At 40.8% G+C, this 15,704-nt stretch overlaps 1 protein-coding gene across 1 annotated transcript in view; it reads left to right on the top strand.

The window, feature by feature from the left end:
- LOC129706204 (synaptophysin-like protein 1) overlaps positions 1 to 15,704 on the top strand; it is a 33,374-nt gene extending 17,670 nt beyond the window's left edge. The window contains exons 3-5 of the mRNA XM_055650264.1: positions 373 to 568; positions 9,479 to 9,667; positions 14,035 to 15,704. Coding sequence (XP_055506239.1) covers positions 373 to 568; positions 9,479 to 9,667; positions 14,035 to 14,166 — 517 coding nt within the window. The 3' untranslated portion in view covers positions 14,167 to 15,704. The remainder of the gene's footprint in view (positions 1 to 372; positions 569 to 9,478; positions 9,668 to 14,034) is intronic.

Below are 15,704 nucleotides of genomic sequence, written 5' to 3'. Positions count from 1 at the left end.
CGTTAAATCTAAGATTTCAGGATTTTTTTACCAAGTTTGAGTCTTTGCAGTCTTTGAATACTAATGAAATTTCCTCAAACCTTTCCCATCGCAATATCTTCCATTGTTACTCATTTAGTGACAAATGGTCTTACATGGCAGTTAATATAGGCTGGGGACTAAATGAAGTATTGTCCCTATGTGATGCCATGTTACAGACCTGCTGTTCAATGAATGGGCAACTAAGTGATTCAGTAAACTCTTGTTTACTGCTCTAGAAGTTGGAGAGTGACTGCTCGGATAAATATTATTGACAATAATGTTTTGTATGAAAGTAGTCGATAGCTGTGGTAACGTCCGTATGAAAGTAATCATTGACCTGTTATTTTCCAGGTTGAATTCTATTGCCTTGATACCTTTGAAGACATGCAATAGTACTGCTATCACCTATCTAGTTGGAGATTTTTCATCCTCAGCTGAGTTTTTTGTTGCCATCGGAGTCTTGGCCTTCCTCTATTGTATTGCCGCCCTTGTTATGTATGTTGGGTACCTCCATGTGTATCGTGATGGCAAACGTGGTCCAATAATTGTGAGTATCTCAGAATATTTCCTTGAAATTTGAAAAACTTTGTAATATGATTACATTTTTAATAATTTGTATCCAGGGACACAGACTAAATGTGTTTCACCCATTCAGTGAGTTTGACGTCAGTGGTGGGAAAGTTGTTGGATGGGACTCTTAGAGATAGCTTTTGGATAGGGAAGGACCGATTAAGGAAATCCGATTCTTTTCACACACAAAGAGAATTGATAAGTGTTAACTTTGTAGTAAATTTGGACATGACACCAAAACTTGTGTTAGAAGACAGTGAACAAGAATATCCAAGTCTTGACAAATGTTAGGAGTTACGGTTTAATATGTAAAACCAAAACAGGACTTGCACAGGAAATGGTAGAGAGCCTAGTGACTGTTGCAATGCAGAAAAAAGTAGGAGAAAAGGTGCACGTTTCACTAAAGGTGCTGAGTCGGGTGGTAGGTGCTATGAACAAAGCAATCAATGTACTTGGGGCCAACATGGAGGGCCTTGCAAGGAGATGGGTGATGATTCGGGGGATGAATGGTATGGAGGCAACGGCTGCAATGTGCCTTTATGGCCCTACCATAGTTACCCAACCAGATGCAACTAAATTTAAGGTAGCTCTTTTTTCCCCCAAGAACCCTTTTTTTTTGCTTAAGTCCAAGTCAGGAGTCAAGAGAGTCAAGTTCAGTGTGTCTATATACCATAGACCATATATATAGACAATAAATAAACAGATAAAGTGCAATAGGCTGTTATTGTTCAGAGTTTTGAGTTTGGTGGTGGACCCTCCAACATCTCCAATTTAAATTCCATTTGGAATATTTTTGTAGGAACTGGAAACCATGAAGCTAGAGTTACTCCAGCTCCAGGGAGTGATTCTGCGTTGGTTTTTAGCGGTCGCGGTGAGGCGGCGACCGGACAGCAATGGCGGCCAGATCTCCCACGATGCAAAGGGAGAGAGAAAGTGCCCGGTGGCAACCAGTTGCCGTGGCAGTGCACATGTGCAGGGCGGCCGATGATGTGCTGGCCGTGGCGGTTCGCATGTGCAAGGCAGCCGGCTGTGCCGGCGGATGAGGAGCGGCCGGAGAATGGAGACCCGGCCGCCCGAACATGGATGGCAGATGGTGGGCGGAGACAGAGAGAGAGATAGGAGGTCCGCTCAGAGTTGAACGGCAGGTGTCCCGGGTGCTTACCAAGCCGGGCAAATTGACACAGCTTTTAGGTTGCCCGGTGGGACTTTAGAAGGCCATTGGCACCCGGACAGCTGTTAATTTCAAGCCCTGGTGACATTCCCTAAATATGCTTGCTCAGGCACTGAATATATTAAAGGTGGGAGTGGATGAGAGGAACTGGATAGGAAAATGATTGTCATGGATCAGGAGCGATGATATTGAGCAGGCTTGAGGAACCTCCTACCCTATTCTTTTTAATTATGTTATCATTGGTCTGACACGTATGTCAGGGGTTAATGAAAAGCCACTGAAACATGACAGGGGCAGGAGGAGGTGGACCTTCTATTAAAAGCAGCTTGTAAATGTTTTCTGATTATTCATAGTCTATGGTGACATGAAATGTGATACTTGGATGGTTAATGTCAAGCTGCATTGCCATTAATAGCAAAGTGTGATAACATGCCACCAGTCATTAGTATTGCTTCATAAACTTCAAGCAGGTGCAGATTAATGAAGAAGAGGTGAGTTTCAACTGCCCACCTGGTACTAGGAATAATATTTGTTGCTCAAATAATATGGCTTTAAGTGTTAGAAGTGTTAGGCTTGGATTATCTCATGCTGAGTGCAGCCTTGTTTGAAATGTCTTGACTGCTTGTTTCCTACGTTGCAACAGCAACTGGACATTTAAGAGTGTTTCATTGGATGCAAAAAGGTTTGAGATCGTAAACTAACATAGAAACATAGAAATTAGGTGCAGGAGTAAGCCATTCGGCCCTTCGAGCCTGCACCGCCATTTAATATGATCATGGCTGTATTGTATTGTATTAAAGCAAGTTAAATAGTTTTTTGGTACCAAGTTCTTGTCAATATGTACTGAAATGTTTTATCCACTTCCATTGTATCAAGTATGAAATGGTCTTGATTTTTAATGTGCTTTTCAAATAAACTTTTCTGTTAATTTATTTATTTTACTTGCTAAATTAAAAATAGTAAAATAATCCTATTGTAAATTTCTTGCGGATTGCAGTGCCTTCCATAATGTTTGGGACAACGGCCCATTTATTTATTTGCTTCTGTGCTCCACAATTTGAGATTTGTAATGGAAAAAAACACATGTGGTTAAAGCGCACGTTGTCAGATTTTATTAAAGGCCATTTTCATGCGTTTTGGTGTCACCATGTAGAAATTACAGAATATGCACAGTCCCCCCCCCCCCCCCCCCCCCCCCCCCCCCCCCATTTCAAGGCACCATAATGTTTAGGACACATGGCTTCACAGGTGTTTGCAATTGCTCAGGTGTGTTTAATTGCCACCTTCATGCAGGTATAAGAGAGCTCTCAGCACCTAGTCTTTCCTCCAGTAGTTTCATCACCTTTGGAAACTTTTATTGCTGCTTATCAACATGAGGACCAAAGTTGTACCAATGAATGTCAACAAAGCCATTATGAGACTGAGAAACACGAATAAAACTGTGAGAGACATCAGCCAAACCTTAGGCTTACCAAAATCAACTGTTTGGAACATCATTAAGAAGAAAGAGAGCACTGTTGAGCTTACTAATTGCAAAGGGACTGGCAGGCCAAGGAAGACCTTCACAGCTGATGACAGAAGAATTCTCTCTATAATAAAGAAAAATCACCAAACACCTGTCCGACGGATCAGAAACACTCTTCTGGAGTCAGGTGTGGATTTGTCAATGACCACTGTCGGCAGAAGACTTCATGAATGGAAATACAGAGGTTACACTGCAAGATACAAACCACTGGTTAGCCGTAAAAATAGGATGACCAGGTTACAGTTTGCCAAGAAGTACTTAAAAGAGCAACCACAGTTCTGGAAAAAGGTCTTGTGGACGCATGAGACGAAGATTAACTTATATCAGAGCGATGGCAAGAGCAAAGTATGGAGGAGAGAAGGAACTGCCCAAGATCCAAAGCATACCACCTCATCTGTGAAATACGGTGGTGGAGGTGTTATGGCCTGGACATGAATGGCTGCTGAAGGTACTGCCACACATTTATCTTCATTAGTGATACAACTGCTGATGGTAATAACACAATGAATTCTGAAGTGTATAGACACATCCTATCTGCTCAAGTTCAAACAAATGCCTCAAAACTCATTGGCCAGCGGTTCATTCTACAGCAAAACAATGATCCCAAACATACTACTAAAGGAACAAAGGAGCTTTTCAAAGCTAAAAAGTTGTCAATTCTTGAGTGGCCAGGCAATCGCCTGATCTGAACCCAATTGAGCATGCCCTGAAGAGAAAACTGAAGGGGACGAGTCCCATAAACAAGCATAAGCTAAAGATGGCTGAAATACAGGACTGGCAGAGCGGCACCAGAGAAGACAGTCCATGAATCGCAGACTTCAAACAGTCATTGCATGCAAAGGATATGCAACGAAATACTAAACATGAATACTTCCATCTACATGACATGCTGTGTCCCAAACATTATGGTGCCCTGAAATTGGTGGGGGGGTCGCTCTGTATGAACATTGCTGTGATTTCTACACGATGAAACCAAAATGTGTAAAAATCACCTTTATTAAAATCTGACAATGTGCACTTTAACCACATGTGATTTTTTTCTATTATAGATCTCAAATGGTGGAGTATGGAGGCAAACAAATAAATGATGGGTCTTTGCCCCAAACATTATGGAGGGCACTGTAAATAACAAACTGCATGTATATAGTTAAATATGAAGTACGAATTGCCATGATTTAATTGTGCAACTAGAATTATGGTGATTTAACATACAGTGCATTGATAACATTTGTTCTGTATATTGTACAGTTCTCGAGAAGCAAATTTTAATCTTTGATATCTGTTACTCTTATTGTTGCAATTTTTTGCCCTGCTCTTTGTTCATCGATTTAATACAATTAGAGGTTAAGTATGGGCTTGATGCACTGCGATATAAACAATACAGTCAGGTCCAGAGAGTTTATTGTCATCTGTCCCAGATAGGACAATGAAATTCTTGCTTTGCACTTCTTTTTGAAATTCTTCTCACTTGTTACTTTTCACTTGAAATCATGGTTGACTCTCATTATGTTTTCAAATAAAAGTATTTAAACTAGAATCTGCAAGATGGGGCGGGTGTGCTGAAGTTCATATTGCTTGCAAGTGACTTTAATGCAGCTTTAATAGATTTTTCAGAATCATAGTGATACAATAAGGGAATAGTTTTAATTCCTTATAATTCGATGAATGCTTTCATGCTTGATATATTGAATATTGTACGTTGAGATATGTTCGTGGTAAGTATTTTCACTGCTATCTATTGAAAAATATTTATATTTAAGCTCTATGTTCTTGAAAAATTGACAAACTCGAATCGAGTTAAAATTGGGAGGTTTTTAACCTTTAAAATAATTTGTGATTTTATTTCCTGCTGTACAATTACAAAGGATGAATTTGTTTTATGGTAAGTTACCTGGCATTTCATGATATACAAAATCCTTTTGTGTTATCCGTTGCAATAATAGGATTTATCTTGTTAAAATCTATAAATAGCAGGTGTTGATTGCCATTTTTTCCTGAATTATTTGTTCCTATATGATATGTAACATTTTGAAAGCTTGAAAATAATTTGCATTTTAAAGAAAATAACTGCCATAATCATTTCGAGTGAGCTGCAAACATTGTGCAAATGGTGTGTTAGTATCAGATGGCTCTCGTGGTTGTAAGCCATGTGCTTGAATTGATTCTCATGATTGTTACTTGACTTCAAAGTTCTGTGTCCTCAGGCTTAAGGGCTGCAATTTAATGATATATTAAAGCACTAACGAGAAAAGTCATCAGACAGCCCTCCTACCATTTTATCACAATGCACAAAGTGGTCATTGAACTCTATTGTATTTAACTCATTTAATCTGTATTTACAAGCGTAGACATGACTCGAGTAAAACTTTGCTGGGTGAAATGACATAATTCTGGATGAGAAATCGCAACCTTTTCACCAACCTCTGCTTGTTATTAAAATAGTTTAGAGATACAGCATGGAAACAGGCTCTTTGGCCCACTGAATCCATGCCGACCATCGATCTTCCCTACACTAGTTCTGCATTATCCCACTTTCACACCCTATACACCAGGGGCAATTTACAGAAACCAATTAATCTGCACGTCTTTGGAATGTGGGAGGAAACCGGAGCACCCGGAAAATAACCCACGCGGTCACAGGGAGAAGGTACAAATTCCGCACAGACAACACGAGCAGTTAGGATTGAACCTGTGAGGTAGCAGCTGTACCTCTGCGCCACTACACCACCCCTACATTACATTCACTTCATAAATGTATATTTTAAATGTTAGGTCACCAAAGCTGCATTTTCACTTTGATTTGCTGTCCATGAAGAAGATGCTAAGCTGTGATCATGTATGAATCGATGGGGGATGTTCTGGTGGCCCAGTTGTAATGTCGGGGTGGGGCACAGCTTGTCTGCTCCCTGCTTGTTAAACCGCTTGCACAAACCTCCCACGTTCCTGGACTGCTGGAGTATTTGCTTTATATCTTCAGCTATTTACCGAGTGTTACGTATTACAAATACTTTTTGAGATTTTAGATTTTTATTTATGCCTCCTATGCCTCATTGTGTCATGCTAATGCCATTAATTTAACCATCTTCCATCTCCGATTGAACCGTGTCCAGGACATTTTGTTTGAATGCATTCCTTCAGCTTGTTCTCTTTGTTTGACTTCCTGCATTTGGAGTAATGTTCCTCTTGTTTCAGTTGTTTTCTTTGCTCCAGAGAGAGATTGCTGCCATGGCTAATGTGCATCATTGCTTAGAAAGTTCTGCCTAAAATGTGAAGTGACACTGCATGAATCATCTGGACTTGTCTACACCCCATCACTATTGATGGAAATTACAGGCTATGCCAGCAATTGCTAAATCTGGGATGGGCGATCAGTGTACGAAGGAGGGGAAAGGAGCAGGGGTGACTAGGGGTGTGCGAGATGGTGGATGAAATGTGTTTACGCTGGGGTGGAGGTCCCAGCAGCCCAACGGGACAGAGGTTCACATTTACCTCCTCTAACCGCATCTAGTGCATTTGGTGCTCCTGATTAGTTTAGAGATACAGTGCGGAAACAGGCCCTTTGGCCCACCGAGTTCACACAGACCATCAATCCCCGCACGTTGGCACTATCCTATGCATGCTAGGGCCAATTTACACTTATACCAAGCCAATTTACCTACATACTTGTACGCCTTTGCAGTGTGGGAGGAAACTGAAGATCTTGGAGAGGTCACAGGGACAATGTACAAACTCCGTACAGACAGCCTCCGTAGTCGGGATCGAACCCGGGTCTCTGGCGCTGTAAGGCAGCAACTCCACCTCTTCGCCACCGTGCCGCCCTTCAATGTGGCCTCCTTTAGGTCGATGAGACCAAGCATAGACCGGGCCACTGTCTCACTGAACACGTACTCTGTCTGCCAGGGCCTGCTAGACTCCCGGTTGCTAACCAATTTTACTTCCCATTCCCATGCTGACCAGTCTGGCACGGTAGTTTTACCCTCCCCTATACTGTTGACTTTAATTTGAACTAGGTAATATTATGTATACATGAAACAAGACAAAGTAAATTATGAATTATTCATAAATCTTGCAATTTGATTCATTATATTAAACATTTTGGGAAGGAATTGTTGCCAATCAACTTAACGCCCATCATGTGGCTCATCATGAGAGAAGGATGATGCATTTATTTTTTGTTCTGTTCCTGATTTCTTCGAATCTCCCCAGAGCAATGAATTATTCTTCAACCAAGGATAGTCCTGTGTGGTTGATTTAAATTAAACTATTCGACAGATCTGTGTAAACTGTGTTTGTGCTTATTGTGATAAAGCAAATATTGAAGCTAGCTTTAATCTGTGGTTACCATTTACTTACTTTTTCACATTTAGGTGACCTGTATCAGATGTACTCAAAATCTTTATCCTTTCACAATTTTCAGCACAGCTGGCTCCACTCAATCCTCACGTAGTTTCTTGTGATTGCCTTTTGCTTTCCAAGGCATATGGAAGTGACAGATCGAAATGTAGGGACCACTGTTAGATATCACCCTTGGTAGGGTAACTGACAGTGAAGAAGAAAGTGTTTTTCTGCAGGAAGATTTCAATGGACAGGTTAGGTGATCACAACAATGTGAAGGGAATTCATCCAGTAGAAGTGTGAAATAATACATTTGAGGAGGGATTAGGAATGCACAATAAATTATAAGATACTTTAAAAGTTATGGGGATGTTGGTAGACGTCCACATATCCCTAAAGTTAGCAGATAAAATGGTCTAGAAGGTAGAGCATAATGCCTTAATTAGACTTAATTCTCCACCATGTCCAATTAAGCATTTATCTTAATTGGGCATGGAGAATACAAGAGCAGGGACTGTAGAAAACATGAGGTCAGTGTAATGTGCAGGGTTTTGATGATCACACTGCAGTAAAGATGTAATGGCACCAGTTAGGGTACAGGTGAAATTTTATAAATACTTTGCAATTATCAGATAGACAAACGTGCTGGAGAAACTCGGCGGGTGCAGCAGCATCTGTGGAGCGAAGGAAATGGGCAACGTTTCGGGCTGAAACCCTTCTTCAGACACTTCTTAACGCTCAGGCACTTCACTCGGGCCGAAACCCCTCTTCTTAAACACTGAACAATTATAATATGTCCAGCATGCCCAGGCCAGCAAGTTTTTTTTTAAACTTAGGAACAAGGAGGCAGATTTACTTGTGTAAAGTTATGAAGATCTCTTTCCCCTGGAAAAGAATTCAGTTCTCAGGAGCATGGACGTAAGCTAATTGGTAGAAAGATTGGAAGGAAGTTGACCACAAAATGATTTCAAGTTGTAGATATGTAAGTGACTTGGATCTAAATTTAGGAGCCAGACTTGGATACCCACATGTGGTTGACAATGAAGAAGAACGTTCTTGGGTGCAGGAAATATAAATGAACAGGCCATAGAATTCACTTCATTGAATGGGTGGTGGAAGCAAAAACCCATGTGGCTTTTAAAAAGTCATAGTCAGTAGACTATGGTGAGGAAAGTGGGATTCATCTAAAGTCTGTTATGAGCTGGCTTGGAAGGTGACCGAATAACCTGTGTTGTTCATGATCGTATTGTGTCAGAATAACCATCTGTTCCTTCATTATATTCTTGTTTAGCCTCCATTTATATACGTCCATATGACAATTAAATGTATCTTGTATCTTGTTATCTTGTCTTTGCCACGCTTCTCAAGAATTCCTTGTATGGGAGCTCTGCTTTCTAATCCCTCAGAGAGTGATGTAGTTTATCTATCTCTCTCTCTCTCTCTCTCTCCCCTGATGAATTACCCTGCTGTAATCAGGAATTGAGCTGCTAAACCAACAAGCATATATTCAACCAATTCCTTTTATTAGTATTTTTATTACCAAAACCTTGCTTTTAATTACGATGGGAATTGTGTACCATAAAACAAAAGCAACTTGCAGTGGATGCTGGAGGTCTGAAGTAAGAAAGATTTTGAAAATACTGATCAGGTCAGATGTCGTCTGAGAACAGAAACAGAAATGTTTCCGGTTCATTTCCTTGGATCAGATCTGACCAGTTGTGTTTTTCCAACGTTTTCTGTCATGTAATCGTTGTGTTGGACTCCAATGTAGCAAGCCATGGATAAACTGATGGATTTTTTTTTTTCTGAACGTTTGAAACCCACACATTTATTTCTTTATTTTAATTCTATTTCAGGACTTCATTGTGACCGTGATTTTTGCCTTCTTGTGGTTGGTCAGCTCCTCGGCTTGGGGTAAAGGCCTCACTGATCTCAAATATGCTACCAATCCAGATACCATCAAGGACACCATTGGCCTCTGCAAAAATCTAGCCGTGTGTGCTTCTGCAGGCGTGTCTGGCATGGGAAGTTTGAACGTGTCTGTGGTACGTACGCACACATGACATTTTTAAAAATTCTCTCACTTTCCATCATTGTTTCCCCCCCATGTTACTTTGTTGGATGCCCACTCATTAAACGTCCTAGTGAAGCGTCCAACATTAGATGTCATATCTCAGATTCAGATTCAACTTTAATTATCATTGTCAGTGTACAGTACAGAGACAACGAAATGCAGTTAGAATCTCCCTGGAAGAGCAATGTAGAATATGAGCAATAAATACATCTATTTACATGCATACAGTCATAGTGTTTTCCTGGAGGGAGGAGTGTCCGGGGGGGGGGGGTTGAGGGTGATTGGCAGTCACCGAGGTACATTGTTGAGTAGTGTGACAGCCGCAGGGAAGAAGCTGGTCCGGCAACGGAGAGACCTGTAGCGCCTCCCGGATGGTAAGAGGGTAAACAGTCTATGGTTGGGGTGAGAGCAGTCCTTGGCAATGCTGAGCGACCTTCGTAGACAACGCTTGCTTTGGACAGACTCAATGGAGGGGAGTGAGGAACTGGTGATGCGTCTATGAGGTGAAAGGGGTAAAGTTTCATGGAGATGTACAGGACAAGTTGGGGCTTTTTTGTTTTTTTTAACACATCGTCGGGGTCCAGAACGCATTGCCAAGGGTGATGGTGGAGGCAGATACAATAGTGGTGTTTGAGAAGCTTTTAGATAGGCACATGGAAGTGCAAGGAATAGAGGGATATCGATCAGGCAGGTGGGATCAATTTAGCTAGGCATGTCCAGCATTGATATTATGGGCTGCTGAACTATACTGTTCTATAAGGTTATTGCCCCCCGAGAGAAATTGTTGAAAATCTTTTTTGAATGATCTCCCTTTACACATTATACAAGTCACAAGGTGATGTTGTTTGAGTTATGTATTTAAAAAGTTCCCAGACATGACATTCCTTCATGAAAACTTCAAATACACAATTTTCAAATCCTTTTAGATCTAACAAATGTTGGAGTACCTGCTGAACTATGTGACATTCTGTTCTTTCTGTTGCCTTCATTGGGTGCCATCAACTCATCATGCATGTCATAGTTTGGAGACAAATGAAGTGTAGTTTACACCACAATGCTTGCTTCAGTTTCTGGAAACATTGCGGGACCAACAGATTTAGTACAATGGTGTAGGAGGAATGGGACATTAAGAGGTCCATGTGAGGCTGAGGAGCTGGAGTGTGTGGGGTGGAGGTGAAAGGAGATAGATCTGTTACAGATATGGGCAAAGCAATGGCAGATGGGGTTTAATCTAAGCGAGTGTGAGGTGTTGCACTTTGGCAGATCGAATGTAAGTGGAAAGTATGCAGTTAATGGCAAATTCCTTTACAGCATTGATGTAACAGAGGGGATCTTGGGATTCATAGTTACATAGAAAATAGGTGCAGTTTACACCATTCGGCCCTTCGAGCCTGCACCGCCATTCAATATGATCATGGCTGATCATCCAACTCAGTATCCCGTACCTGCCTTCTCTCCATACCCCCTGATCCCCTTAGCCACAAGGGCCACATCTAACTCCCTCTTAAATATGGCCAATGAACTGGCCTCAACTACCCTCTGTGGCAGCGAGTTCCAGAGATTCGCCACTCTCTGTGTGAAAAATGTTTTTCTCAAGTATGCAGTTAATGGCAAATTCCTTTACAGCATCATAGAGTGTTAAAGGTGGTGTATGGTGTGCTTGCCTTTGAATACATGAGTCACAAAGTCATGTTGCAGCCCCATAAAACTTTGGTTAGGCCGCATTTAGAACATTGTGTGTGGATTTAGTTGCCCTTCTATAGGAAGGGGGTGGAGGCTATGGAGAGGGTTCAGAAGAGGTTTACCACAATGCTGCCTAGATTAGAGGGTATTGGAGGTAATTAGTTTAATTTGGCATCATGTTTGGCACAGACATTGTGTGCGAAAGGGGCCTGTTCTTGTGCTGTAATGTTCTAAGTAAAATTATATTGAATGTAATAATACTAGGATTAAGGATATCGCTAAGCAGCTGCAGAAAACTCTAGAGGGGTAGGGTGAGCAGCCAGAAAAGATGATTCCTGTTAATATCAATAACCTAGGTGGAAACGTGTATGAGGCCCTGCTGGCAGTATTTGAAATGTTAGGGACGAGATTAAAGTGCAGGACTTGGAAGGTGGTAATTTTAGGATTATTCCCAGCATATCACAGCAGCAAGTATGTAAATGGAAGGACAGTGCAAATAAATGTCCAGTTGAAGTGATGGTTTGGGGGTTAGGTTTTGCGTTCGTGCTTCACCAGTTCTGGTGAATGCAGACCTGTGTATACTAGGCAGTTTGCACCACATCGTGGCTAGGGCTGGTGACCTGAGAGTTTGCTTGTGCCGTGAGATGAAATATAAACTGATTTGGCAGAGGAATGGGGACTGAAGGTAGTGCTGAAAAGAGAAAAGCTGTAAAAAAAATTCAAAGACAAAAATTTAGACTGGTCCAGACTATGAAAGCAAAATAAATTGAACGTGGTTCTAGAAAACGAGCCACATCAAGTGAAGGGAATCATCTCGTAAGCAATGATCACGCCATCATACGGTTTAGAACTGCTTTGGAAAAAGATAAGGGTCACTGGAAGGGCAAGAATATTCAGTTGAGGGAGGGCCAATTTCAGTGGCAGGAGAATAAGTAAATTGGAGTCGAAGCTTGGCATGCGGAGCTGTGATTGAACAATAGGAGGCTGTTTGGGTGGAGATATTTCGGCTCCAATCTTGGTGCATCGCCATGAGGAATAAGGATGGGGAAAATAAAGCCATAGTTCACTGAATAGCCATCAATATCGCCAGTGAGTGGAGAGTAGTGAAAGGTTTATCTTTGCACTGGAGGGATGGGTACAGAAGATCTCCAACATTGAGAGCTTGGACCCTGCTTTTCTAATTCATATTAATGACTTGCGTGTGCAGGGCACAATGTCCAAATAAGGAAGCACATATATGATTTAGGAAACTACAATCATCAAGGCCTTTGAAAAATAGAAAAGAAACGGGAAAGAACTTAAGCAGAAAGTAGAAAAATACATGTATGCTGGTTGCAGCTGGCATTCCTTGTATCCCATACCAACATGCACTGGTTGGCACATACTGAGGAAGAGTTAATGCCAATCAATGCTATTGCGAATTCACTTTTAATATTGGGCCTGAAAAGGACTCTTCAGTTTCTCCTTGATGACTGAACCCTTTATTTACACGAACCTGCGAGCAGGGAGTTGCCAACCAGTGTGTCCTTTTGCCTCCTACCTCGGCACCATCACCTCTCTCTGCAGGCTTGGGGTCAGGGTAGGGTCAGTAGTACTTGGGATCAGTAGTTCATGGTCTGGTTCAGCAGTTTCTAGCCAGTGCTTCCTGTTGCAAGGAGGAAACTAGCCTCACTTGTTGGCAAGTTTGAAAGAAAAATTGTATGATCAAGCCATTATGGAATAGAGAAAACTGCCATGCTGATTATGATGTACCATTTGATGAATAGTGATGAAATGAATGCATACAATCCACATTGTATTGAAAGGGGTCACAGTTTAAGGATGAGGGGGAAATCTTTTAGGACCGAGATGAGAAAAATATTTTTCGCAGAGAGTGGTGAATCTCTAGAATTCTCTGCCACAGAAGGTAGTTGAGGCCAGTTCATTGGCCGTATTTAAGAGGGAGTTAGATGTGGCCCTTGTGGCTAAAGGGATCAGGGGGTATGGAGAGAAGGCAGGTACAGGATACTGAGTTGGATGATCAGCCATGATCATATTGAATGGCGGTGCAGGCTCGAAGGGCTGAATGGCCTACTCCTGCACCTATCTTCTATGTTTCTATGAAAGCAAATGTTTTCTTTCTATTTAATGGGCTGTGCTCGATTCAAGATTAAGTCCTCAAACAGGCTGGGAAATAATGTTTTTCAGTGTTGTGTGTACACCAGACTCCTGTCGGAAGGGAGAGCCGCTGCTCTCTCTTCACATTGTGTTTTTGATTTTTATGTCTTTGGATCGAATTCTGTCTTTAATTTGTGTATTGGTGATGTCTTTAATATTTATTTTGCTCTGATTATATGTTTTTTACTCTTGTTAAATTCTGTAAGGTGTCCTTGAGACTTTTGAAAGGCGCCCACAAATAACATTTATTATTATTATTATTATTTTGTTTGTTGAGCACCAAGATCTGCTAACAACATAGTGTCATGAATTTCCCTTTACCTCAGAAGCCCATATAATCAAGATTCCGACTTGCTCTTGCCAGGAATCTCATGGTGGTCTGTGCAACATCCTCTTAAAAAATACTTTTAAGCAGCCTTACAGTTTATATTAAAGTGATGGCTCCTGCTGCATCATTTCATACATTGATCGCCATTTGTGTTGTATCTCTTCTTTCAGGTGTTTGGTTTCCTCAATCTGATTCTATGGTGTGGAAATGCCTGGTTTGTGTACAAAGAAACTAGCTGGCACGCTGAACCAGAGCAACAGCAGGATCCAGGAAATGTGGCTCCACCAGCTCAAATTCCATAGGCAGCATTTGAAAGATTGTTGAGGCAGGTGTTTACAACCTCTACGATACACTTCGTATTGCTTATAACACTGCAGAAACCATTTGGGAAATTCTATTATACCTGTTGTATTTGCTGTTTGTGCTGCTGTATCATGTGCCTTTCCGGGGTTTGGGCGAGGGAGAGAAGTGAAAAAGAATGTGTGTAGATAAATTTAAGTGTTAAAGTTTCCAATGAAAGGATGTTTGGAGATATTGTTAACAAAACCATTTGTGATCTCATAACACTGCAAGTACATAATACTGTGCAGCCCTTTCAGAATGGGGCTAATGTGGAGCTATTTTCTTTGTGTTGCTGTTCCCTGCAGAGTATTTTATCATGTATGCATGAAAGGAACACTGGGTGAATAGTTGCCAAATGTACGATTCTCCTATCTCAATGTGATGGCAAGTTTGAAAGAAAAATTGTATGTATCAAGCCATTATGGGATATTCAAAGCCCCCCCATTTCTGATTATGATGTACAATTTGATCAATAGTGAACAATTGAATGCATACAATCCACATTGTACTGAAAGTAAATGTTTTTGCATACAAGAGTATTTCTCTTTAATGGGCTGTGGTCTGCAGCAAAATTTAAAACATTGTATTGAAGAGAATTTTTACCACATTTCTCCAGATGTCTCATTTTGTTCTGTTTTCTACAGAAATTAAATTGAATTGATGCTTTGGGGTATTTTCACAGGTGCTGAGTCATCACTTTCTTTGCTTCATAATAAACGTCACATTTTCAAGTCTCACATAGTTCTACCCTAAAATCTTTTCTAATTGAGGAAAATGGCAAATGTAATTGTCCTTATTGCTCACATTCAGTGTAAATGGCAAAATGAAGGTTTAGTTCAACTTGGAAATATGTATGCATCCACAGCCCAGCTTGCTTATCATCTCACAATCTTAAAATGCTTTTGCTTCTGACTGGTGCTATCATTGACAAAGAATTGCCAGCAGAATACCAAATGTATTTCAGCTTTTTTTTTTCTTACATACATTGCTTCTGTATTTTTTATATTTGGAACTATGCTTTTGTGTGTTAATCCACTGCCTAGCTAGGAGCGTGTGGAGGAAGGAACATCGTGAAAAAGAGATTAAAACACTGACTTGCCGCAGATCCCTTTCATCTGTTTGTCAATGTAACAAAAATTCCACGCATTTGCTGAGCTATCGTCAGCAGATACTGGCTTGCACTTTGAAATCAAATCCTTAGAACAATCTATGTGATTTATTTGGCACTGCTGAATCATGCAATACCACTCAAAGCTGCACCAGGCCTTTTGCCAATCCTTGGTAAACATTTTGACCCTCTTGAAATCGTCTGCCGTATTTAAAAAAAAAGTCACTATTTAAGAATTTTTGAAAAATAAGAGGTTCTGGTGACAAAGACCCTTTTGTGTTTTTTTTTTAATATGTTGCTGAAGCAAACTGGTTAATAGCACACAGTCAAACTTAATTGTATCATAATTTTTTTTTTTTTAACTTTTATTAAAGTCTGAGTTGTACAATT

This window comes from Leucoraja erinacea, chromosome 19 (genome assembly GCF_028641065.1).
Source record: "Leucoraja erinacea ecotype New England chromosome 19, Leri_hhj_1, whole genome shotgun sequence".
NCBI classification, from domain to species: domain Eukaryota; kingdom Metazoa; phylum Chordata; class Chondrichthyes; order Rajiformes; family Rajidae; genus Leucoraja; species Leucoraja erinaceus.
The sequence above is the reverse complement of the archived record's forward strand: the minus strand, read 5'-3'. Positions and strand labels throughout refer to the sequence as shown.